At 50.7% G+C, this 26,661-nt stretch overlaps 1 protein-coding gene across 3 annotated transcripts in view; it reads right to left on the reverse strand.

The window, feature by feature from the left end:
• Positions 1-15,433: 15,433 nt before the first annotated feature.
• The window catches only part of AS3MT (arsenite methyltransferase), a 32,319-nt gene continuing 21,091 nt past the window's right edge, over positions 15,434-26,661 (reverse strand). For 2 of the 3 annotated variants that reach the window (XM_045023824.1, XR_006581024.1), the window contains exon 11: positions 18,554-18,871. In XM_045023824.1, coding sequence (XP_044879759.1) covers positions 18,773-18,871 — 99 coding nt within the window. In that variant the 3' untranslated portion in view covers positions 18,554-18,772. Of the gene's footprint in view, positions 15,886-18,553; positions 18,872-26,661 lie in introns of those variants that run through there. The other variant, XR_006581023.1, reaches the window with a different exon arrangement.

Consider the following 26,661-nt stretch of genomic DNA (forward strand, 5'->3'; position numbering starts at 1 on the left):
GTTTAGTCAGGGATCAGAACCGCCGGGGCCAAACATAGCGGGACGGCGGCAGCCCGCGGCGGCAGCGGCTGCCCGCGAGAGCTGACAGGCGCCGACTGCCGGGCCCTCAGGGGAGCCGCTTGCAGCCCTATCCCAGGGAACCGAGCCGGCAGCGCGGGCGGCCAATCAGGGCAGGCACGGGACCCAGAAGCCGTCCCCCAGCCAATGCCGAGGTGGCAGGGGCGGGGCCCTGCTGAAGCCTGCCCCACCCCCTCCCCGCTGAGTTTCCAACCGGCGAGCGCGTGACTCTTGTGTGTACGAGGAAGGGAGAGGGGCGTGGCTACCGGAACTCTGCGAGCCAATGGAAGAGAGTCTCTGCCTCAGGGGGCGGGGACTAACCAGCGAAGGCGCGCGCTGTTCCGCGGGTCTGTGCCCAGGTGCAGCTAGCGCGTGCTTGCAGTGCTCTGGACGTGGACTTGGTAGCACGGGGGCCCAGGCAACCACCCGCCGCCAGACAGTCGCCTTCGGCGACGGGTCTGGAGCTTGAGCGCGTCTATCAATGCTTCATGCATTCGCCTGTGCAAGCGTGCATCCGTCCGTGCACCACGCCGCTCCATTCACACTATGGAACACGCACCGACCTGCACAACCTTTGCAGCTGAACATAGAACAGGAGCATCTCCGTGCATGTGCGCCTACAATGCATCCAACTGACTGTGCAATTTAGTGCTGCATCCACCTGTGCATGCAGGTACTAGATGCTTCTGCTTGTGCATGCATCTATAAATCCATCTCCTTAACCAATTCTTTATTTACACTGAGATAATACATACGGCCTTTACTGACCTCCCCGCCTCTGCATTTGGAGTTGGGGTGCAATTCCCATTTCTAGCGGGTATGCTCACGCTAGCTGCCCCGTGTAGGTACCCAATGCCAAGAGCCAGGTTTGCATTTATGGCAGATGGCTGGTCCTGGTGCTCTGCCTTTGCTATCACAGGCACGCTACTATTTCTAGCAGGTTAGCTGGATGAGAGAGCTAGCGCCAATATGTCTACCAGAGCTGCCTGGGAATTGCATCCCCACCTCCAAGTGCTCTGCGCAACCATCCATTTAGTAAAACCATGTAGTTCTGCATGGGTTGCTCTACTAAGCTATTTAATGGAGATATCCTATCTCCTAGACCTGGAAGGGACTTTAACAGGTCATAGAGTCCAGCCCCCTGCCTTCACTAGCAGGACCAAGTACTGATTTTGCCCTAGATCCCTAAGTGGCCCCCTCAAGGATTAAACTCATAAGCCTGGGTTTAGCAGGCCAATGCTCAAACCACTGAGCTATCCCCAGGCAGGTAGCTATTCAACTACTGTAAATTTGTGTCAACCAAAGCAGCAGCATTAGAAACCAGAACTGACAAGAAGAGGCGGCTATTCAGATACCAGCAGCTCCGCTGCAAAATAAAATCTCTAGAGCTTGCCTGAAAAACATCGCTCCTGCTGTAGTATGGGGAGGGACAGACGCGTCCCTGGGCTCCAGTAACTTTATTTTCATTAATTTGCTCAGTGTATATTATGCCAAACCCTTTGCAATAGGCAATGCTGCATGCAGAACTTGGATCTAGACCATGCATCTCATCCGGTGGTAAAGGATTATTGCTTTGGGATATGTTCTACACAGGACCAGGAGTTGTTTTAGCTATTCAGCTACTGTAAATTTGTGTCAACCAAAGCATCAGCATTAGAAACCAGAACTGACAAGAAGAGGCGGCTATTCAGATACCAGCAGCTCCATTGCAAAATAAAATCTCTAGAGTTTGCCTGAAAAACATCGCTCCTGCTGTAGTATGGGGAGGGACAGACACGTCCCTGGGCTCCAGTAACTTTATTTTAATTAATTTGCTCAGTGTATATTATGCCAAACCCTTTGCAATAGGCAATGCTGCATGCAGAACTTGGATCTAGACCATGCATCTCATCCGGTGGTAAAGGATTATTGCTTTGGGATATGTTCTACACAGGACGAGGAGTTGTTTTAGCAGTTCTCCAGCGCAGAGCCTCTGAATGTTTCTCGGGCTGTGCGGCTCCCCCTAGTGGCAACAATAAGTATTTAGAACCATGGTTAACTTATCCATAACACTTTTCAAAACAATGCATGTAGCATGATCCCTGATAAGGAAACTGAGATAGAGGGGAAGGAACTTGGCTGAGGTCACACAGCATGTGCTGGAAATATTTCAGCATCCAAGAACTTTGTTCCAGTGGAACAAACCAGGGCAGGTACTTTTTCAAGGCTAGGCTATCTAATGGCTCCAAAGACGGCAATACCATAACACGAAGCTGTCAGCACAGGGACATATTTGGCCCCACATTCAAAACATCCGATAGGTCTATCCTGTGAGGATCCATTACATCGGTACCACTCTCAACTGGCCTCTAACACAAAGGCAAGAAAAGAAACAGCAAAAGGTCTCCAGCGTCAGGCTATGCTGAGCCTTAAGTTGGAGGAGGAGAAGAAACATCATAATGGGTCCAGGAAGCATACTGCTACAATTCCTATCACAGTAGAATAGTGCTGAGGGCCCCTTCATCTTTTCCTGAGCTGCCAGTCTCTAGGTGGCAACATTAGTTTCTTCATTAGGTGGAGGGTGGGTATCCTCAAACATTGCCAGCAGGGCTTACTGTCATATCCCAGAGTAATTGCTCTTCTGGGAAGGGTTAAAGTCCAAGGACCAGGAATGAGTCTTTATGAAGATCTCTGTTCAGCACATTGTCCATGGGCTGCTGCACAAGGTGGGCTAGAAGCCTCAACAGGACAACTTGGAGCAAGGATGATTTGGCGCTTCCTGACCACTCTGCTTGTACGTTGCATCCCTTGGTCTATCCTGCCAGTTTCAATTTTGATGCCTTTGGAGCAAAGACCATCCCATAGTATCTGTTTGGAAAGAGCATAGCACAATGAGGCTCCACTCCTGGTTGGGGCTTCCAGCTGCTGTTGTAACTGTGATACCACTAATCATTACTAAGGATAAAAGTCAAGTAAGATTAAACAAAGGAAACAATCATGCCGCAGATCAGAAACCACAATGTTCAACCAGCCTCAGAATAACTATTTAACGAAGCTCAGCATTAAATATAGTGGTTCAGATGGCAACTGGGCATCTGCATTCAACAAATTGTATTGACTCCATATTCAGACATATAACAACTTTCTGCTCATATTTATTTAGATCCAGCTTTAAATTGCAATCTCAAACCACACTGTAAACATCAAATTCAGCTGCTTGTAATGAGATCCTTAGTTAAGGCATGTACATAATTATATTTTGCATTTTACGCTAAGTTGTGGGTTAGCTTAACTGAAATTAAAATGTATTTCCTTTAAATGCTGCTGGTGAAAAGGGTTGGTTTGGCAGTTCTGGAGAGTGAACCTTTCTGTTTAACCAGTAAATGTTGAGTTCACACTTAAGCTCAGGCAAAGGATGAAGTGTAGACATGAAATAGGTAGATTCTAAGAAATGTTATTTCCCCAAACCAGCCAACACTTGTGACAAAAGACTGCTCACCAGCCAATAGTCGACTATGCATCATTTGCAGGTATTAAGGGTCTGATATTTGTTTAGCTTTGAGTTGTAGCAGAGGTCTCCGATTGCCACCTGCCAAGACCAGTGACAAGATTTCTTACCAAAGCCATTGTTTCTGTATGTACGCCAGAGACAGGTCAAGCTGCTCTCAAGCCCTCCATGCAATGAGGAGTTCACCTCTCTTCCCATGAGTGTTTCACTGTTATTTCTCTTCTTGGGCTTTATCCCTTTCTCTTCCCTCGTGTCTCATATGCTGCTCATCTCACACACTGAGGACCCAGTCTCTTCAACTTTTCGTCACTGCCTGTTGTCTGTTTCTCTCCCCACGGGAACCCAAACGCTGTCCCTGCCTGTCTTACACCTCTCATTCTCAGCTCCTTCCGTTCAAATGGTCTAATGCAACTTCCCAACTGCCATTCCCAGAAATTTCTCACAACAGCCCAATTCAAACCCCACCCTCACTGGCCAGGCCTGGCTCCCCGATTTCAGCCTGCCACTTCCTGCGCTCCCAATTCAAAATGGTTCTCAACTGCCACTTGTTATTCCTCCAATTCAAAGGCCAGGCTGAGCTCCCCCACTTCGAGTTGAGACTCGCAAATGTTCACACCCAGCTGCCCAAATCATCCTGCCCAGTTCAAACAGCCCAATTCCCCATCTACCCCCTCACCACCCAATTCAACCGAAGCTTCTCCATTCAAACTCTGCCCCCCAGTGGTCACGCCTGTCACTTCTCTCACTCTAATTCAAATGGTCATTTTCAACTGGCAAATGCAACCTCCCATTTGACCAGTTCAAACTACTAAGGAACCGTTCAGTTGCAGAGCTGCTCATTAAAGGGGTAGCACCTGAAACAGCCTACTGGATTTTTGAACAGTAGTAGAGGAAAAGCACAGGACTCCAGCTGTCCCCTATTATTTATCCATTAGGATGCAGGCTTAAATTAACTGACCATAGTAATTAGTTTCCTGAAATCCATTTATTTTGCACCATTTTAATTATCTGGTTCTAGTAGCAGATGTCTTTGGACCTTTTCCTGGCAATCCCACTGTGTCCATCTCATGGCGCACAAAAGTATGATGAGACCAGTACAGCTATCATCTCAGCGCACACACCCCACACACAGAAAGGAACTTAAAAGGAAGCTCCTGCTTTAATGAGAAAATGCACAGTAACATATGTGTTAGGAGCAGAGCTGGGATGACTAGTTTTGGCCAAAATATTTCTTTAAAGACTTAGATTACATTCACAAAATGGGAGGAAGGGGTGGTAATGGCTCCTTATAACCTTCAGCCCAGTGGTTAGGACACTCAGCCAGGAACTAGGACACCTTGGTTCAATTCTCCACTCTACCCCCATTTCCACACAAGGAAAGACATAACCTGATATGCAGATCAAATGATGGGTCGAGGACTTCATCTGTCTTGGAAGTACAATATGTACCAATGGCCAGTTCACTAAAGAAGGGAAGGCAAGAATTGGCAAAGCCAGTGGCTCAGTGTCCTGTTTGTCAAATATCTGGAAGAGTAAGAAGAAGATACATCTACACACTAAAATTATATTGTACTGCGCTATTGCCATCCCAACAGTATTGAACGCCTCGTTATCTGGCACATGGTGAAAGTACACAACGGGACGCCAAATGCCTTTTGCCAGCGTTGTTTAAGAAGAATACTGGGAATTCCTTGGAGAGATCGTGTAACCAATGTGGAAGTGTTGCACCCCATGGGTCAGTAGGCTGTGGACTTAACAATCAGACACACAGCTAGGGTAGTTTGGCCATGCCATCAGGCTACCCTGTGGCAGAAGCACAAGGTACATCTTAGATTGGATCCCACCTGGAGAGAAGAGAAGGTGAGGGGGACAAAGAGTGACCTAGCAAAGGATGATACAAAAGGATGCTGCCGTCATGGAGACAAAGATGGAATCAGACATCTTGCTCTGGGACAGACAACAGTGGGGGGAAAATCAGTTGTCTCATGTGCCACAGGAGATTCTAGAAAAAGCTGATGTGGAGAAGGGATTTGAACTTGGGTCTCCCCCATTGCAGGAGAACGCCCTAACCATTGGCCTACAGGCCAGCATAAGACAGGAGTCTCTGGGAAAGCACCAAATTCAAATCCCTGCCCCACATCAGGCATTGGGTGGGGGGGAGAGGAAATTGAACATAGGTCTCTCGCATCCCAGATGAGTGCCCTAACCCTGGGGCTAAAGATTATAGGGACCCCACCCCCCATTTTGTGAATCTGCCCTTTCATTTTAAAGAGTGCCTGGAAAGTAAACCAAATGTTTAATTTCATGTCAGACAAAACATTTTCTTCAATACATAACAAATCTTGTCAATTTTGTTGATTCGCCAGTGTTGTTTTGGGTCAAACTGGTTTTTTTGTTTTGTTTTCTGGAATTGCCACCAAACCAAAAAATCAGTTATTCGCCCATCTCTAGTTAGGAGGGTTAATTCATTGTTCTGGGATCCGTGGATGAAAGATGCCATGGTAGTAATTCATAAATCGTTTATGTTTCTATGACCACAGGTAAGAATAGTAAATGTTACTCTTGGAATCCAGCCATCTGTGACAGATTAGTTACTTACAGGCAGCAGCGGCCTTGCTTGGCTATTCCCAGACTTGCCTAGCCGACTGCACAGCTTTACGACAAACCCTCTTGTTATATTCCCATCAGAGCCTTTGTGTGTCATTACAAAGAAGTAATTAAAAATTAACCTGCCAGGTTCTCAGCCGCATGAACCCACTCCCCTTCCTGCAGAGCACATGCCCCCATGCCCAACTTGACATTTCTTTTCCTTTGGCATTCCTACTGGCCGAGCATTGAATATTGATGAGGAGCAGGCCTCTAATGCAGGCTTTTTAGCAGAGGGACCAGGGCTCTGCTGCCCAGGACATCTCCCCTAATCAAATTAGACTGAACATTATATGCCAAGAATTACCATAAATGGGACTAGCTTTTTATACCTCCCAGGAGGAGCACTCAAAGGCTCCACATGCCCTCTGTGCATGTTATGTTTAATGCATTAATATAGAAAATGGCTGAAAACAGAACTTTAGGCCCCAATTCAGAAAAGCACTTAGGCATGTGCTTAACTTTAAGTTCATCCTTAAGTTCCATTGACTTGAATGAGCAGGGATGTGTCCATGAATCAGGGACTAAAGAACATAAAATCGGCCATACTGGGTCAGACTAAATGTCCATCTAGTCCAGAATCCTGTCTTCCGACAGTGGCCAATGCCAGGCGCTTCAGAGGGAATGAACAGAACAGGCAATCATCAAGTGAGACATCTTAAAATAGAAGCACCATCACTGCCTTAACTAGAGTTGCTACCACAATGCTGCAACTTGAGAATAAGAGGATAAGTCCATTGCTGCTAAAGACTGCATGGTTATCCCTACGCTGCCCACCATGACTGCTTGAGTCTCTATTAGCAACGTAAGGCCCATGACCCACATCTGGCAGTTCTGACCCCATTCCATAGCCACGGCTGGGTAACAGATTACAAGACAGCCCATTACAATGCTTAGCACTTCCAGAGTCTCCTCCACCTGAGGCTCTTACCACACTTTTCAACCATTAAGTCTCTCAACCCCCCTGTGAAGTAGGCAAGTGTCATCAGCTCCATTTAACCAACCGGAAAAAAACAGAGACACAGAAAGGTTCGGTGACTTGGCAAAGATCCTACAGCAGAACCCCAGCCCTAGCCACTAGAGAAGAGTTACACCAAAGTACCTTGATTAGGTGAGAGCATCATGGAGATGCCCTAAAGTCTCACTCCTCTGGGAAGGGGGTAAAAAACAGGAGTGCTCTGAGCGGGCTTGGCCCTGTACTTGATTATGGGCTGTCATTGCATCATGAGTCCTATGCAAGGGATGCGAGAGAGAACGTGTGTGTGAGTGTGAGAGAGAGAGAGAGCGCGAAAGATCCTCCCAGAGGAAGGGCTTGGTGCTTTGGTCTGGTAGAAGAAGGGGAAGTGGCCCAAGCCACTAACTTTTAAAGCCTTTGATCCTCTACAGCAGGGTTCCCAAAAGGCCCCCATTTGTGGGGACCACAGAAGGAACTCCGATGGGTAGCGGTATGGGATGCAGGAAACTTGGCAGATCGTCTACGTGTTCCTCATGTAGGATTGTGCCCTATCGGGTACATGGGCAAAGATCTCAACAGATAAAAGCTTCCATAATCTGTGTACTAGTTGCCAGGTTGGGCCCATTTGTTCTCACAGCTTTCGGCCCTGAAGAAGTCCAAGGAGGGGGCCTTTGTGCTCTTTTCCAGGAGATAAGCCTCTAGTTCAGTGCCTACCAGTACAAGGGGAACCAGAACAGTTCTGTGAAGCGCTTCCTCCCAGTTCTCCCCAAAATGCCAGCAGATAGTGGACAGACAAGGTTATGCAAATCTTCTGGCATTTAGCTGTGGCCTTTTTACATATGCACGCTGGACAGGAGGAGTGCCTCTATCGATAGGGGAGCTGAAAAGCTCCGGCAGGATTTCATTACTTTTTAATGAAGCTCGTTTCACAGGTAGGAAAAGACTCAAATCTGCTCTTTCATTCTCACTCCAAAGATTTTCTTTGATGACAAAAATAATGACAGTGAATAGGCCAGCAGGGGTTTGCTTGGTTTTTTCAACATATTTATGAGAGTAGCAAAAGAGGGATACGTTTGGGGTGGTTTATTAATTCCTGAGATCAGGACCTTGATCACATTATCAATAGGTGGTTTTAATAAATACAAAATATTATTGTCCCTTACACTAACACCATGTCTTTGCCAATGATGTACTCAGGAATCACTCCCCCAAAAGTGAGGTGCACCATGGATAGTTAACAGTACAGCAACACACTCCTCAAGACAGGAAGAGGAGATTTGTGGGATGTGTACTAGTTATGCAAACTGGATGTAGCCAGGAAACCAGTGTCAACACCCATCACATGGTCAGAACCTCCACTTTCTGTCTACACTGGCAGACAGTGGTGAGACCACCAGGTTGGTACCTGGTGCTCCGTACCTGGGTTCCCCCAGTTCCAGGTACCTCAGTCTCCCACATCATAAAGTCCAACAAGACAATGAGTCATCCAGCAACCTCCTACTGGGTCTTCAGCCTGACTCCAGACTCAGTAGCCCTGTGACCATGGCCCTCCCACTACCCTGATTGCAGTCCAGGGACCCTGTTGCAAGCAGAGAAAAATTTATTTCTATTCTCTTTGCTTCAACTTCCTGGAGCACTTCCTGCTTTCGCCCATACCCTCTCTCTAGACCCTTTCCCAATCCACCCCACTGCTGACCCTACTCACTGCAGATCTCTCCGATTAGCGAGCTGAGCAGGCTGCCTCTGACAGGAAGCCTCAGTACACATCCCCGGGGAGGCAGTTAATTAGGCACAGATGGGACTGTGCACAACTCCCGGGAAGCCCACCCAGCCGCACAGGCCCTCTCACCTCACCACAGCACTGAGGTTGTAGCGATGCAGAGGGAAGAGCACCACCTACCAAATCATTAACACTGCTTCCGGAAGCACCTGGATTTTCCCGAGCGGTCTCCTATTCAAGTACCAGCTCAGCCCAACCCATCTTAGCTGAGGATCAAAGCCCAGGGCTGGATGGGGACAGATTTATTTAGCTAGGAAAGCATTTGGCGTGTGCTATAGCTCACCACATTCAGCTCGATGGTCCTTTCCCTCTTCTTTCCTCAGTGGGATGTGACCGGAGTTGGATGTCACAGAATCCCAACATCACTTCCCATAAATCCTTCTGTACAAGGCCCTCCACATACGTTGCCTGTCACTGCATAGCCCACACACGCATGTAGGAACCAGGCAGACCCATGCTAGCCACATTCTGCTAGATGTGATGCAACTGTCTGGGTAATTGCACGTTGGCTCCTTGTCTTTCAGCTGGGGGTCCCCTGAGAGGAGGTGCTATCAGTGCAATGGCTGGGAGGAGGGAAGGTTGTCCGGCGGAGTGGATTTTACACAGCTGTTCGATAGAGCAGTAAAAATGCAAGACAGACAAGGCTGGGAGGTGAAAAGCTTCACTGCCATGGTGAGAAAATTGGGTGTCAGCAGCAGCGAGAGCATCTAACTGGTCCACCCTCCCAGCACCCACCTGGATAACCAAGGCCAGACGTCGCTGATTTGTGTGTTGTTCAGGGGTGAGCCCATGGCTATGCAAAGGGAGAGCAAAGCTGCCACTCACTGACCCACTGACCACTCAAGACACTGACTAATTAGTGTCTCACAGAGAGTGAAGCATGTGCTTAAGTGCTCTCCTGAATCAGGACCTTATGCAGTGGAGAACAAGAGATCTTTCTACCCCATATTTCACTAAGGGACAAGCTTTCAGCCCCCACCTTCCCTGAGAGAGGATAACCCAGAGCTCACTTCTCTTGGCAGGGCATTGCTCACGCTGTTCCTCTCGCTCTCCTCTCAACTTCCCTCTTGCTATGTTAATTTCTTCCTTCCCTCCCTTACATTCTTCACATCCTTCCTGCTGCTCTTCATTGCTTTTTGGATCCGGTAATCTGTTAGCTTGCTTCCACCGCTTACTCCTACTTTTCCTCATCATGGCGGTGACGCTCTTCACCTCCCAACCACATTTCTTATAAATCCCATCTCCTGTCTTGTATTTTATTGCTCAATCTAATGGCTGTTTAAACAGTCTCCTCTGCATTCCTCCTCCCTGACTGGTCCCCATTTCTCTTCTCCTCTGCGCATCCTGCTATTTCCACCCCACTCTTTTCACCTTCTCTCCCTGCAACTGCCCAGTTCAAACTGCCCCATTCCCGACTGCCACGAGCCTTCTGCTCCCAACGTTCCCTGCCTTGGCCCGTTCAAGGAGACTTTTTGGTTTACAATTGCTACCCACTGTTTGTTTCACCAAGATTAGCACCTTAGCTGGATTTCGTCAGGGAGATCAAGGTGCTACTCAGCAGCCCATCCCCTTGACCACACGTCTTCCTAGTGCTGCCCAGCTGTGCCCTTCCAAAGCTGCGTGAATATCATTCAGAACCAAAATTAACATCAGTCCAACCACGTAACTAATCTTCAGAATGTGAACTTCATCGATCTGCACTCAACTGAAACATTACAGACATCCTTACCGCGGGTAGGGTGGGCCAAGCACGGTCATCATTATCCAGCCATACACACAAAAAATACAAACAAAAAATACCAAAACCCACCCATCAGGGAATGTTTTTAATTTGGCTTCCTAATATTTCACTGGGTGCTTGCACTGGGAAGCAATGAGCAGTAACAGTCACAGGGAGAGAAAGGAAAAGGAACCTATGAATTCCCAACCCCTGGGCAAAGCAGGATGTTGGGTCTCACTGGGGACCACAGCTTGGAGTATCTTCTTGCTAAGAAGGCTGCGGGCCGAACTTTATAAAAGTAAACAGGGGTGACCACGTTGCTGCAGCTCTCTCCTAGCGATGCAAGCAATCCCTGCCCCCAATGTGTCTATTGATTAAGCCACAGACTAGGCAGGGATACCCTCTGGAAGTGGGTGACTAGACCCCTTCTATGCTTCGCTGATTCACCAGTTATCCCGGTTCATACAGAGCATGGGTCCTGCAGCTCGCAAAGGCTCATTGCATAGACCGGCCTTACCTGATTGTTGATTCAGGCCTCCTGAGATGGTCAGAGGAGGAGCGAAGGGAAACACCTGCATCTGTCCACTTTGGAAGGGAGCCCAGGCGTCCTCCATGCTATGGGCTGGCTGTTGAGAGTGCACAGAGTCTTCTGTTTCTTGGAGGCCCTTTGCCTGGTAGATCCAGGATCATGCTGGAAAAGAGGCTGGGCAAAGCTGTCCTTGAGTTGCCACATACAGGGGTGCTTCAGGGCTGGAGTACGTCGTGTGTTTTGGGCACTCCTTGGCATGCCTTACAATGGTGTGTGTGTGGGTGGGTGTGTGTGTGGGTGGATGTGGGTGTGGCAGAGGACTCCAGACATGGTCCCTGCACAGTCAAAACCCCAGAAGCCCCTGTCGTGGGGCTCAGAAGGGGAATCTGCTCACTCCTTGCCAGAGGGAGCTCTCCTTTGACATCTACTGGCCCACAATGAAGAGCGCGCTAGTTCTACCATGGCCCTGCCACCATAGGCAGTGTGTCACGACTGGGGTGTGGGCAGTTAGGCCTAGTGGTCAGGGCTGATACCAGCGCCCAGGGGCCTAGGTCAGGGATCAGAGTCTAAGACCAGTAGCCTGAGTTTGGGTCTGATGGCGGGTTCCTAGTACAGATGCGAGGGAGTGGGACTGGAGTCAGAGTTCAAGGGCAGAAGCAGAGGGTCCGAGCCAGGATCAGGGGTCTGAGCACAAGCCAAGAGGCAGATCCAGCACTACAGCTGGCAGGGGAGTCCACCTCATTGCACAGACATTTCCCGGAACTCCTCGTGGGCTTAAACAGGGTGTGTGGACCAATCAAGGGCCACAAGGGAAGCTGTCAATCCGGCCTTCCGAGGTGGTACTTCCTGTGCTGTGTATCCCCACAGGGACTACATGGAAATGCATGGAAGTTTACCATGGCTGCCGGACGGCAGTGCGGAGACATGGGCCGTCCCCCAGATCTGGGATCTACTCCCGTCCCCGTGGAACCTCACCCAGAGCTCCTGGGCACATAGGGAGAGGCACAGCCAAGCAGAATAACCTGGCTGCTAAGCAGCAGTTGGAGGTGGCTCTGGTTCTACTAGCAACCCAAACAAGCCAGTGCTGCATGGCCCAGTGGGGAGGTTAGGAAGCAGCACTCAGAAATAACAGCTAAGGGAAGAAGACGACCAGGTAAGTTTATGGAGGTATGATGGGATAGCCTAATTTTGGCAATTAATTTGGCAACTGATCTTTGATTATCAGCAGGTAAGTATGCCCAGTGGTCTGTGATGGGATGTTAGATGGGATGGGATCTGAGTTACTACAGAGAATTCTTTCCTGGGTGCTGGCTGGTGAGTCTTGCCCACATGCTCAGGGTTTAACTGATCACCATATTTGGGGTCGGGAAGGAATTTTCCTCCAGGGCAGATTGGCAGAGGCCCTGGAGGTTTTTCGCCTTCCTCTGCAGCATGGGGCACGGGTCACTTGCTGGAGGATTCTCTGCACCTTGAAGTCTTTACACCACAATTTGAGGACTTCAATAGCTCAGACATAGGTCAGGGGTTTGTTACAGGACTGGGTAGGTGAGATTCTGTGGCCTGGACTGTGCAGGTCAGACTAGATGATCATAATGGTCCCTTCTGACCTTAAAGTCTATAAGTCTATGAGGTCCAGTCAAAGAGAAGTAGGCCCTTGTCCAGACTGGAATTGAACCAGAACACTGTGATCAGGGTCAACAACCCGACTCTTGAGGGAAAAAAGCAAACCAACATCTCCTCGGTCACCTTCCAGCCGAGGATCTCAAAGCACTTAACAAACCTGACAATGTGCTGTTGACGTAGGGAAGCATTTAGCTTCATTTTACAAAGGGCCAAGCGGACAGAAGTGACTGACACCCCCCGCCCCCATCCCACAGTGAAGCCAGGAAAAGAGTTGAGACCTCCCAGTAACCTCATGCCCATCCCCTGGGATGGTAGGGACAGGAGCTGGAATAGCCTCAATTGCTCAGGCCCTCAGGTTTAAGTCTTTCCTCAAATCAGGCACTTCCAGCAGTACAACGCCTCCAAATGCAAGGCTGGGTAACTGGCTCCACAAGGAGAGCATCACTTATGGAGTTGCCACTGTTCTGCAGCCCCTAGATTTGCCTTTTGGGGTGGGGGGGAATCATGAAGAACCACATTAAGGAGGACGCCCTGCACAGCACCATCGGAGAGATTTTCAGAGGCAGTCCTTCCCCCTTGTGCTGGCACGAAAGCCCCACAGCAATATGTATCCGCAAAAAGAACAGGAGTACTTGTGGCACCTTAGAGACTAACACATTTATTTGAGCATAAGCTTTCGTGGGCTACAGCCCACTTCATCGGATGCATGCAGTGGAAATCAGTGAGATAGTCAGTGGTCTCAGTGCACCAGCCGCTAACTGGGGTCAAGTTTTCTGGAGGCACCACGGCAAAGGAGAGTGTAAAGGAGGGATATGGCAGAAGACCATAAGTTAGTTTTGTGGATTTTTCTGGGGAGCGTGTCCCAAGCATGAGGGGCAGCAGTCCTCTTTATAACAGCCCTTAACATATTGGAAGACTTATCAGGTTCCGCCCCGCCAGTCTTCTTCAGGTTTTTTGGTTTTTTTTTTAACCTTTTCTCATAGGTCAGGTTTCCTAAACCTTTATCATTTTTGTTGCTCTCCTCTGGACTCTCCCCAAATTATCCACAGCTTTCCTAAAGAATGAGGAGTACTTATGGCACCTTAGAGACTAATACATTTATATGGGCATAAGCTTTCATGGGCTAAAACCCACTTTTCATCGGATGCATGCAGTGGAAAATACAGTAGGAAGATATAGATACACAGAGAACATGAAAAAATGGGTGTTGCCATCCCAACTCTAATGAGACTAATCAATTAAGGTGAGCTATTATCAGCAAGAGAAAAAAAAAACTTTTGTAGTGATAATCAGGATGGCCCATTTCAAACAGATGACAAGAAGGTGAGTAACAGTAGGGGAAAAGTATCAGAGGGGGAGCCGTGTTAGTCTGGATCTGTAAAAGCAGCAAAGAATCCTGTGGCACCTTATAGACTAACAGATGTTTTGCAGCATGAGCTTTCGTGGGTGAATACCCACTTCTTCGCATGCAAGTGAAAAATTAGCATGGGGAAAGTTTTTAATTTGTGTAATGACCCATTCACTCCCAGTCTTTATTCAAGCCTAATTTAATGGTGTCCAGTTTGCAAATTAATTCCAGTTCTGCAGTTTCATTGGAGTCTGTTTTTGAAGTTTTTTTTGTTGGAGAATTGCAACTTTTAGGTCTGTAATTGAGTGACCAGGGATGTTGAAGTGTTCTCTGACTGGTTTTTTGAATGTTATAATTCTTGACGTCTGATGCGTGTCCATTTTTTTTTTGCAGAGAGACTGTCTGGTTGGCCAATGTACATGGCAGAGGGGCATTGCTGGCACATGATGGCATATATCACATTGGTAGATGTGCAGGTGAATGAGCCCCTGATGGCGTGGCTGATGTGATTAGGTCCTATGATGGTGTCCCTTGAATAGATGTGGACAGAGTTGGCAATAGGCTTTGTTGCAAGGATAGGTTCCTGGGTTAGTGTTTTTGTTGTGTGGTGTGTGGTTGCTGGTGAGTATTGCTTCAGGTTGGGGGGCTGCCTGTAAGCGAGGACTGGTCTGTCTCCCAAGATCTGTGAGAGTGAGGGATCGTCCTTCAGGATAGGTTGTAGATCCTTGGTGATGCACTGGAAAGGTTTTAGTTGAGGGCTGAAGGTGACGGCTAGTGGCGTTCTGTTACTTTCTTTGTTGGGCCTGTCATGGAGTAGGTGACTTCTGGGTATTCTTCTGGCTCTCTCAATCTGTTTCTTCGCTTCAGCAGGTGGGTATTGTAGTTTTAAGAACGCTTGAGAGAGATCTTGTAGGTGTTTGTCTCTGTCTGAGGGATTGAAGCAAATGCGGTTGTATCTTAGAGCTTGGCTGTAGACAATGGATCATGTGATGTGGTCTGGATGAAAGCTGGAGGCATGTAGGTAAGTATTGCGGTCAGTAGGTTTCCGGTATAGGGTGGTGTTTATGTGACCATCACTTATTAACACTGTAGTGTCCAGGAAGTGGATCTCTTGTGTGGACTGGTCCAGACTGAGGTTGATGGTGAGATGGGAATTGTTCAAATCATGGTGGAATTCCTCAAGGGCTTCTTTTCCATGTGTCAAGATGATGACAATGTCATCAATGTAGCGCAAGTAGAGTAGGGGCGTTAGGGGATGAGAGCTGAGGCAGCGTTGTTCTAAGCTAGCCATAAAGATGTTGGCATACTGTGGGGCCATGCGGGTACCCATAGCAGTGCCACTGACTTGAAGGTATACATTGTCCCCAAATGTGAAATAGTCGTGGGTGAGGACAAAGTCACAAAGTTCAGCCACGCTTCCTGAGCTCTCGTCCCCTAGCTCCATAGAACCTAGACTCTCCCACAGCTGTGGAGTTGAATCGCTGCAGGGCTGGCTGAGCCCGGCCTTCCAAGGTAAATCAACTGGGTGGGGTTCTTTGTATGAGATCATAAAAGGCTAATTCTGCATGGACGTTGAAGATTGTAGGACTCTTTCCAAGTAAGGGGCTTGCCCAGTGTCTTTGGCCAAAGTGTTCCCTCTCCCTCTGTTGCTGGGCACCAGTAGCTGTCTGTCTCCACCCCTGAGGTGGCTGCTTTTCAGTGGTGATGTACATACGGTAGAACCTCACTGATCCCCATATTCTGTAAGACACAATCACAAAAGATGCCTCTTCCCAACTGTCTGCAAAAATTTAATAGCAGGGTTTTCTCAATGAAGTCTACTACTAGCAACACTTTATGATCCAAGTCCTGAGAGTTGAGAGCACCCAAAACTCCCATGGAAGTCAATGCTCAGCTCCTTTCAGGATTTGGCCCCATCCTTTTAAGTGTATGAACAACACTTGGTTCATTTAATCTGAACTCTCCTGGTTAAATAAAATTTGCATCCATTTCCACGCCCCTCTTGTACCTTCCAGTCTTCTCATCCTTCAAGCTCCGCTACATGGTCCCTTGTTGAGAGTGGAATTAGGAACACCATACAGTGTCACCATATTGTGCTCTGATTCTGACCTGACCTGTGCTGGCTGCAAAGTCCTGTTGTGTTCTCCTCTGTGCAATGGTCAGTACTTCACCCTGGCCCGAGTGAATTAATGAGCTTCTGATGCATGGCATTTGCAAAGCACCTTGGGAGGGAAAGCATCCTGTACCTGTAACAATACTGCCAAGCTTCTGGCACTGGCTACGCCTGCTGTAATTGGTGCAATCTCCACGCTGCATATGACCACGATGAAAAGCATATTTTTCTGGGCTTACCACAGGCACCAACATTAAATTAAACCGCCCCACTCTGAGACTGCAGCTGGCTGGTCACCCCTCACACAGATCTGCAAAAACACCTTCTACATGAGGATGTCTGCACGCTTTATAGACAATAACTTCTTAATGGACATAGCCCTTTGCATGCTAAGCATTACTGTCCTCGTTTTACAGATGGGGAAACAGAGGTAAAGAGGGGTTAAATATTTGTTGCTGAAGACTTGTCTCCGTTAATGCAAATTCTGGATCCTGAAGCCCAAAAAACAGGCAGAGGCTCCAGGAGAATTTTAAAGGAAAAATGTTTTTACGGTGTGAAATTGGGAGAAAGATCAGCAACACATGCCATGCCACCTTGTGGCCACCAGGTGTCAGCCTTTGCGCAGCTCTCAGTCCTCTTCCTGTCACATATACCACTGCAAGGTGAGCTGTATTTACAAATGCAGCTGTCAAGTTTTGATCCTTACGCTTCTTGCACAAGCCCCACTATTTCAAAACAGTATAAAATAGGTCCAGTTCCCCTTCAGTTGCCATAATCAATGTGGAGGGGGGTTTACCTGCAACCCAGCAGCAGTCCCCTTCAACGCTGCAATGCTTTCCCCTTCGGTGGGTGGTACAGAAGGAGCTATTTTAGCCCCAGATCCTGATTCTTTTTCAAGAGTCCCCCCCCCCCCAACCAGCCGTGCCCCGCCAGTCCCTGAGACTTCAGATCCAAGCGCTACAGTTCTCCAGGTTCCGCAAGGCCACCGTCCGGTTACAATGCTCCTCTCCCTCCAACACCTACAGAAAGACCTGCAGTGTTTGGGTCAAAAGATCCATTCAGCTGTTAGGAAGCGGTGGGCGGGTAGTGCTCAGCCATGAGCAATAGATGGCCTCTAGAGGCTGATGCTAGACGGTGCCTAGTGTAACAGCAGCTCCTGCCGTCAGGGGGATTCACCATTTGTAACCCCAACCTTCCTCGGGCCCCTGCAGCCAGGAAAGTAAGGGCCTTCTCCTACAAGCTGCGGAAAGGGGGCACAGCCCTGCCTACCAAGCACCCTCCACGAGAAGCCGAGGGCTCTCAATTCCCACTCACTCCGCTCAGCCCCTCCTAAGGCAGAGCCTTCCTCTGGAGATGCTGGGTGAGCCGGGAGATGGGATCTGCCCCTAGACTAGCTGTGGTAGGTGCTGGGCCCATGGCACCGGGAAAGCGATTCCTTGCTATTATTCACAACTGATCTCTCTCAGACGCCTCTCCCCTCCACCCGGACCCTCTCCTGCTCATCTCCTCCATCCTGCCAGGCGTCTGCCTGGGATTTGCCCTGGATGCAGCGTGAGATTTACTGGCTGCCGGACGCTGCCACTGAGCATGTTACACCTTCTTACACATGGCCGAGGCCTGGTTTGACCTTCCTTGCTCCGAGCTAGCAGCAGATGAGAGAGGCTCCCTGCAGTGCTTGGCCCATCTAGCCCCCAAGGTCAGGGCCGCCCTACCAAAGGGAGCGGTTCCATTTGAACGGCCAGATATGTAACCAGTCACCGCATCCCAAGCCACAAAGAGCAGCTGGGTGCCCTCAGCACACAGCCTAAGAGTGCTTGCTCAGGGAAGAGGCTGAAGGCAACAGAGCCAGGAAGTTCCACTGTGGGAAGGAGGAATGCCATGCAAGGGGGTGCACTGCAGAGCACCATGGGGGCTGCCTGCTTCCCCAGCGCACCGGGAGGCTTTAGGGGCAGAGTGGGGCTGGAGCTGCACTTCCCACATGGGCAAGGCAAGAAGGGACAGTGTAAGCCTCGAGGCAGGGAACAGCTCCAGGGACACACTGCAGCCTGGGAAGAGCATATTCCGTCAGGCTCTGCCCTGGGCCTTACAAGAGGTTGGCTGGTCTCAAATGGCCTCAGTACATAATTTTGATCCCTGGGATCCAGCCTCATCAGAGCCCATTCTGAGTTAGACAAAGCACTGGTCAGTTTCGTGCCCCTGCAGTTAACTAGGTTCCATTGGATCTTCCTCCTGGCTTGAAGAGAGCTGGGTTTGCTCTGAACAATTAACATGGCGCGTACAAATAAACCCGCTATCTTCTGATTGCAGCCATGCACCAGGGCAGGAACCCGGGTGACAGCTGGGGTTTATTTAATCTCATTCCGCATTACCTGCGCAGTGCTGTGAAGCCGTGAAGTGCTCAGCTTCATTACCCCCGCTATTAATTTTTAATTGCTGTTCAGCGATGAGTAACAAAAACAGCTCTGATCCTTCAGCCTCTGCTCTGCTGGCTCCTGCTGCTAGATACTCAGCTTTTCAGCAGCACCCTTTGGGGCCGCAGCAGCCCGCTGGCTTGGGAGCGAGGTCCTTTGCTTCCAGATGCTCCACTAATTGGAACGGATCAACGATCTTCTCCTGTAGCAAGGAAACAAACACGGCACCAAATCAGATTCGAAGGGGCCGGAAAGGCCGCCACTGCCAGGCGGTTTTCCCCGGCACTGGGAGGAGGGCTGTGAATTCCTGGGAATCTCCCCATTTTCCCACCCCCATGGAGCCCCCACCAAGTATTGCTATCGCCCTCTCTCTGGCTGAGCAGGACTGGATTGGACCCCTTGCTGCACTCGTCCAGCCCCCTCTTCAACTGGCTGGCGAGCTCACACCCGAGACCCTTCCTGCCATCCTGTTCCCACTGCTTTTTAACATGGATCTGATTGTTGGGCCCCCACAGAACTACCTCCCTCTTTGTTCCCCTCCCGCTCCTCATAAAGCCACACATCTTCCTCTGAGCCTCGCAACAGCTGCCCCACCAGCACAGGGTGAGTCACAAACGTCAGCCCCAGGGGCCCAGCCGCAGGGATTTTGTGCCAGTGAGCTAGTTGGCTGGCGGGCTGTATGCTCCTGTGGGCAGGGACCGCATCGGTCGCGCTGTAGCGTATAACTCCGAGGACGCTGTCAGCAACCAGACAAACCGCAACACTGCTACCTCCACCTGGAGTGTGATTGCATCAGTGCTCGAGCTAAGCAGGCTGGGGTGAGGTCAGCCCATAGTTGGGTGCCCTCCAAGCATCAGCCACAGCGGTGGTGGTGCGTCAGTAACCGGCACTCTCCCCTCTCCCATACTCACTTCTCACTGGAGCATATGGGACTGCCAGCCAATCCTATTGTGGGTAACTGCACCCCGCATATTTCAGCAGCCCTGCTGATTCTACTGGGTACAACCACCTGTTCTGCTGCCTGTCCTGCACCATCACAGGGGACTACTCAGATCCTTATGTGGCCTGCAGTGTTCCACCCCAGAGGTAGCTGCATGGGCAATGGGAGCCCCATGAGGATGGAGCATGCGATGCTGCACAGCCTATTGGCAGCTCTCTCAATCAACGATGACTCCCTCCAAATCCGACTGTTCAGATTCCCCCCTGGGAGAAGTGCCCCAGACCACAGCAACGTGCAGGGATGAGCCAAACCCACAGTGTTCTCTTTCGGTGCACAGAGGGGAATCCAGTCCCAGTAGGAAAAGGAGAGGCGCTGGGGGAAGTTTGTCTCAGCAGGAAGGCAAACTAACATCAGCCACTGCTATGTAGGTGCTAAGCTCCTAGGCACTTGCAATATCCCCCTGAGAGGAGAGGGGTCTCAGTCAAGGGAACATTACTAGGCCACAGGGCTGAAGGTATTTGAATTCTTCACCCACCACGTGGGCCAGAGTTAGGGTGCTGGAGAAAGCTGATTGGTTTGGAGAGCTCAGCCCGGCGGCTCAGGCACCAGCCCAACGTCCAGGAGGGGAACGCTGCAGGGAAAGGTGAACCCAACCCGGTTCCCATTGCAGGGGGAGGAGCTGTAATTTCCTTAACACGGTTCTGTTAATAGGAGGGTTTGTAAAAAGAATCCCCCCCGTCCCCAGCCCGCCCTTTGGGAGTTAACCCAGCCAATCTCCCCTCCCCACAACGTGCCCTGGCCCTCGCACTGTGAAGTCTGGGGTTTCCTTGTTTCAGTTATTAACAGTCTCCCCACCCTGGGTGGAGGGAGGTACGTCGCAGATGCCAACCTCATGTCAGCCCCTGCCACCCACAGCATCAGCAGATTTGGATCTCTCTTTTGCTTCTGCTTTTTGAGCCCATAAGGCATCACTTATTTGAGCTTTTCTCTGCAACCACGAGGGCTAGACATGTCTCTTTGTAAATAAAAGCGGAGAGTCTCCTGTAATCACCTGCCTCTGGGAGCTGAGGCTTTAAGCAAAACATCAAATATTGCAAGGCCAGCAATAAAATCACTAGAGCTGGCAAGACTGCTGAGATGGGTACGAAGTGGTGAAGTGACTTAGCCAAGGCAGCACAGGGAGGCAGTGGCAAAGTCAGGAATAGACTCTAGCCTGCCTGGCTCCCATGCCTGTACTGGTATCATCCTTCCTCCCTTTAAAGTACAGGCAGAGTTCCTTAGCCCTACCCTACCATCAAGGCTTGAAGAAAGCGGCTTCTAGCTGCTTTCCCAGCCTCCGCTGGTTGTTCTGGCTAATTAGCCACGAGCTATCACCAGTGGCATTAGCTTCTGCTCCACTTGCAGATCCCTGCCATTGGAGAACTAACCCTTAGCCCACCGCACCAGCTGCCTGTGCTGTGCCTCAGACAATACTGGCAAAAATACACTCCTGGACAGTGATGAGCTGCCAAAATCGTAACAACCGGTTCCCTCCTCACCCCACGAGGGGTCATGGCCCACCCCTCGGGACTCCTGCCCCATCCAACCCCCCGCGTTCCTTGGCGCCCCCCCACACCCCAGGGACCCCTGCCCCATCCACCCCCCTTCCCTGTACCCTGACTGCCCCCCGCTGTCCCATCCAACCCCTCCTCTCATTCCTGATGGCCCCCCGGGACCCCTACCCCATCCAACCACCCCTTCTCTCTGTCCCCTGACTGCCCCTGGAAACCTTGCCCCTGACTGCCTCCCACCGCCCCATCCAACCCCTGATCCTTTCTGACTGCCCCACCGGGACCCTTGCCCCTATTCAATCCCCCTGTTCCCTGCCCTCTGACCCCCCCAACCCCTATCCACCCCCGAACTCCCCTGCCCTCTCTCCAACACCCCCTCCCTGCCCCCTCCAGAGCCGGGAGCCTGGGGCCGGGACAGGAGTCGCATGGCTGGGACGCAGGGACGGAGCTGGAGGGCCGCGGCCGGAGTCGGGAGCCCGGGGACAGGGCAGGAGTCGCGTGGCCGGAGCCCAGAGACGCGGGGCCGGAGGATGTGGCGGGAGCCGGGCGGCCGGAGCCATGCAGAGCTGGGGAGGGCCGCAGCCAGAGCCACGCAGCCAGAGCTGGAGCCGGGGCCGCCGCTGCGCCCGGACCCGCGCTGCCGGAGCCCAGCTGCGTGGCACCACAGCAGGAGTCGGGCGGCTGGAGCCACAGAGCCAGGCCGGGCCGGAGCTGGAGGGCCGTGTCCGGAGCCGGGCATCTGGGTAGGTGGGGTTGCAGCCGCCACCATGCCTGGACCCGCACTACCACAGCAAGAGCCGGGCGGCCGAGGGGACACGGCTGGAGACGGGAAGGGCCACGGCTGGAGACTGACGGCCGGGGAGGGCCACGGCCGGAGCCGGGCGGTCGGGGATGCGGCCAGAGCCAGGCAGCCGGGGCCAGGCAGGGCCGCGGCCGGAGACCAGCCGGGGCGCACGGCCCTCCTTGTTCCCTCTACCCCTACCTCAGCTTCGTCTTCCTGGGCCTGAGCAGGAAGCCCGCTTGCTTCTCAGCCCTCCCAGGCTTCCTGCGCAAACAGCTGATTCGCGGGAAGCAGGGCGGGAGGAGAAGCAGGGCGGAGCATTCATGGGAGGAGGTGGAGGCAGAGCTGAGGTGAGCTGGGGCCGCAGCAGGGAGCGGTTTGCAGGAACCAGTTGTTAAATTTAGAAGCCCTTTTAGAACCGGCTGCAGCTCACCACTGCTCCTGGAAAGAAATCCACAAAGAACCCCCCTCCCCCCCCCCACACGCTGTCCTTAGCTGGGGCTCCTGGGGCATGATACCTGCACCCAGTTACAGATGGTCTGCGGGGCTTTGCTTTGCTTGCTTGCCACGAAGAGGCAGAGAAACAAAAAATGTGCCTGTGCCTTTAAGAAACAACTCCATCACCCGTGCCGAACGCGGCAAGGTCAGCGATTATGAAGCCCCCAGTCCCTTGAGCACATTCCTTTCTGCAAAGGGCCTATCTTTCCCCTCCGATAAGCCCTGCAGCCTATCAGCCACCTGCATCAGCTCTCCAATTCACTGGAATATTTTCAGTGCTGTGCACGAGATCCAGCCTCCTATGCTCCCAGGGGGAAGCTGGAAGGTTTTTAATGGTCCAGCCTGTCATTCCCAAGCGTGATGAATGTGACAGAGCCTTTCACAGGATGCCAAGGAAATTCCAGTCCCCAGGGCATCATCGTTTTCTTTTTTTTAAACCCAGTCTGGCCTTAACAGAGATAGGAATCTACAGCAGGGCTACAACGCACGCTCAGGGCAAATGGAAAGGGCTCCACTTAGGAAGGAACAATCAGTTTCACACATACAGAATAGGAAGAGACTGTCTAGGAAGGAGAATGGCAGAAAGGGATCTAGGGGTTATAGTGGACCACAAGCTAAATATGAGTCAACAGTGTGATGCTTTTGCAAAAAAAGCAAACCTGATTCTGGGATGCATTAACAGGTGTGTTGTGAGCAAGACACGCGAAGTCATTCTTCCACTCTACTCTGCGCTGGTCAGGCCTCAGCTGGCGTATTGTGTCCAGTTCTGGGCACCGCATTTCAAGAAAGATGTAGAGAAATTGGAGAGGGTCCAGAGAAGAGCAACAAAAATGATTAAAGGTCTAGAGAACATGACCAATGAAGAAAGGCGGAAAGAATTGGGTTTGTTTAGTTTGGAAAAGAGAAGACTGAGAGGGGACATAATAGCAGTTTTCAGGTATCTAAAAGGGTGTCATCAGGAGGAGGGAGAAAACTTGTTCACCTTAGCCTCTAATGATAGAACAAGCAGCAATGGGCTTAAACTGCAGCAAGGGAGGTTTAGGTTGGACATTAGGAAAAAGTTCCTAACTGCCAGGGTGGTTAAACACTGGAATAAACTGCCTAGGGAGGCTCTGGAATCTCCATCTCTGGAGATATTTAAGAGTAGGTTAGAGAAATGTCTATCAGGGATGGTCTAGACAGTATTTGGTCCTGCCATGAGGGCAGGGGACTGGACTCGATGCCCTCTCGAGGTCCCTTCCAGTCCTAGAATCTATGAACGGATCATCGGGGTCAGATGGTTCTGAAGGGGCTGAAAGGCAAGGTCAGGGGAGTTCCCACAAAGGTGTGTAAGGTCAGGAGCACAGTCTAGTGGTTAGAACCAGGGACTGGTAAGGAAAATATCTGGTACTATTCCCACCTCTGCAGCCACGTGACCTGAGGCAAGCTGCTTCCCCATTCTGTGCCTCAGTTTCCCCATCTGTACAAATGGAGGTGGTGCAACTCACCCTTCTCCCAAGAACCGTACGAGGGTTAATTCACGTTTGTACAGCACTCAGACAGTCATGGACGTGAGTCTCCAGAATTGCAAAGTACAGGGGGGTTGAGTTTCAGAGGCACCGAAAGTCCATGAGAGTTGGGTGCTTGACTCTCATCTGTGCCTCTGAGAATCTCCCCCCAGCTCCCTACAAACAGTTTGTTTCAGAAGAATGGAAAGTCACCCACTTGGTGCTCAGCTCAAAACAAATGAACCCTGGGTGAACAAATTCAGGGAGCGTCAGGCTGGGGAGCTCACTTTGCTAAAAAGAAAACTGGAGTGTATTTATGGAGAGAATCATGAACACCCCTGCTCCTCAGCCCACTCATGCTAACACCTCCGGGATGGTTTAATTGGCCTTTCAAACAAGCTAAGGGGCTTCAGAAAGAGTTAATAAACAGCAGTGAAGAAGGGCCCAGCAGCTCTAATTTACTGGCCTTCCCAAGAGTCTGACTGTGTCTGGCACAAGAAACTACTAAGGAAACAACAGCCTTGCAATCAGCATGTCCATAGCGGAGCACTTTGCCCACATTTACTCACACCGCTCCCGCGGCGAGGAGCAGCAAAGCCTTGGTAGGGATGAGACAGAAGAGAGAATTGCTGCCTCTCTGCCTACAGAGGTTACCCACAGGGGCTGCACTGGCACCAGCCCTGCTTAACGAACCGGATTCATCCTCAGGTCCATGCCACTGACTGCCTCAGAACATGGGAGCTCTTGGGCCCAAGCTGTGAGGTGCTGAAATCTGAGCCAGAACTAAAGGAGGACTGGACTTCTATATAGATAACTACATGATCCAGTTATCAATTGTTGCCCACTAAAACAGACTAGACCTGGCAAATTCCTACGGACATTTGCACATTAACAGCTATTTAAGTTTGCGACAACCAGATGGGGTTTGTGAGAAACTACAGAGGAGCTAAACAAAGCGTATAGCATTTCATACTGCAGATCCCTTGCGGCGTCTGTGGATCAGGACCCTCAAATACGATAGCACTGCTCTTGCAGGGAGTGGGCCAGTAAGATGGCAGAGGAGGGGCGTTGTTTCTAAACGATGGGTATGTCTACATCGCAATCAGGAGTGTGGCTGCAGCCCGTGTAGACATACCCAAGTAGCTTTAACCCAGCTAACATGTCCCAAGAGCAGTGAAGCCGGGCGGCACAAGCCTACCAGGGACCCGGAATACTTACTCGGGCAGTGAGCCTGTGCTGAAATCTGTGCTGCTGTGCTTCCACTGCTACTGGCACTCCCTCCAGCTAGATTAAAGCTGCTGAAGTATGTCTACACATGCTGCTGCAATCAGCGCTCTGACTGCAGCGCAGACAGAAACAAGGAAGTGTATCAGCGGAGGGCTGTTGGCACCACAGCTAAAGCGAGGGGCTCGGCCCAGTACACAGCAGGGACTGAACGGAGTGTAACGTGGGGGATTCCCCAATTGGCCCCAGCCTGCAGGCATCAGCACCCTGGGGGTTAACAAGTGCTGACTCATTGGCCCATCAGTCGCCGAGGGGAGGGAGCTAGGGTTAGAGACAGAGACGCTAAGGGAAGAAACCCTGGGGCCAGCCCAGGCTGGGGAGAAAGTTTACGCAGGGGTTGATGCGGCATTATTTTTGCAATTACCTTGTTACTAACCCAGACTATAAGAGGGGTGATGCCTTTCTCGCTCTCTGCTGAACGTGCAGCTGTTGCATATACGGACTGAAAACAAGACAAGCTGCAAAGCCAGTGTCCCGCTCCCCACAACACTCTTGGCAGTTTCAGTAGCCTCCCCTCCAATAGACTGAAAACATCCAGAGAAAAGCAATGGTAGTTGTGACTGATGGGACCTATCTAATGACTTGATGGAGCAGTGAACAGTTATAGGCACCACAGGGCAGATTCTAGGGGCAGGACAGCAGGCCCCCCAGGTGTCAATTTCCTGGCAATACTGCCACACAGCTGTGTCACTGGGCTTTTTCCCCCCTCCTCTGCTCTGATTGGCTGGCCATTTTTGCTCCACCCTTATTGGCTGGTCATTTTTTCTTCTTTTGGCTTGGCTGGTGGGAGGGTGCTGTTGACAAAAGTGTTTTCCGGGTGATAAAACAGCAAGAGCTCCTCCTGCAACAGGGCTTTGAATATTACTATGGTGAGATTAAGGGCAAAATTCTGTACCAAACTCTGGGCGGGGAGACCCCGTCTCCATGCAGAGCCACACGGATGCGGGGGTCTGGCCACACAGAGTTGACGGCATGAGCAAGGCCTAAGGTCATTTAGGCGAGACAGGAGAAGAGATTTCCCTGACACACAACGCAGGGGATAGCGATCATCAATCCATCTATCCGTATTTTGACAGCATTCCATATTGCTAGGAAAATTAACGAAGCAGAACGGAAGGACCTGCAAAGGAGGCAGGGTGCTCTCTGAGGTGACTGAGCTCAAAATTAAGGGTTTGTTTTAAAAAATAAATAAATAAAAGACAATCGGTTAAATATTTCCACGGAGCTCTGGCCTGCACAGTTCTTTACACCACGAACCCCGATACGGTCCCTGCCCTGAAGAGTGAGGTTCAGATCAGCTAGGCACTTAGTGCTCAACTCCCATCGGCTCACCACTCCTGGGGTCAGGCCCTAAATTAAAGAAACCTAAGAAACGATGACAACAAAGGGAGGAAGATTCCAATGAAGATAGCGTGATTGATATATGCAATGCTTGTGTAACCCTTCTGGCCA

The sequence above is a fragment of the Mauremys mutica genome, chromosome 7 (assembly GCF_020497125.1).
Source record: "Mauremys mutica isolate MM-2020 ecotype Southern chromosome 7, ASM2049712v1, whole genome shotgun sequence".
NCBI lineage: Eukaryota > Metazoa > Chordata > Testudines > Geoemydidae > Mauremys > Mauremys mutica.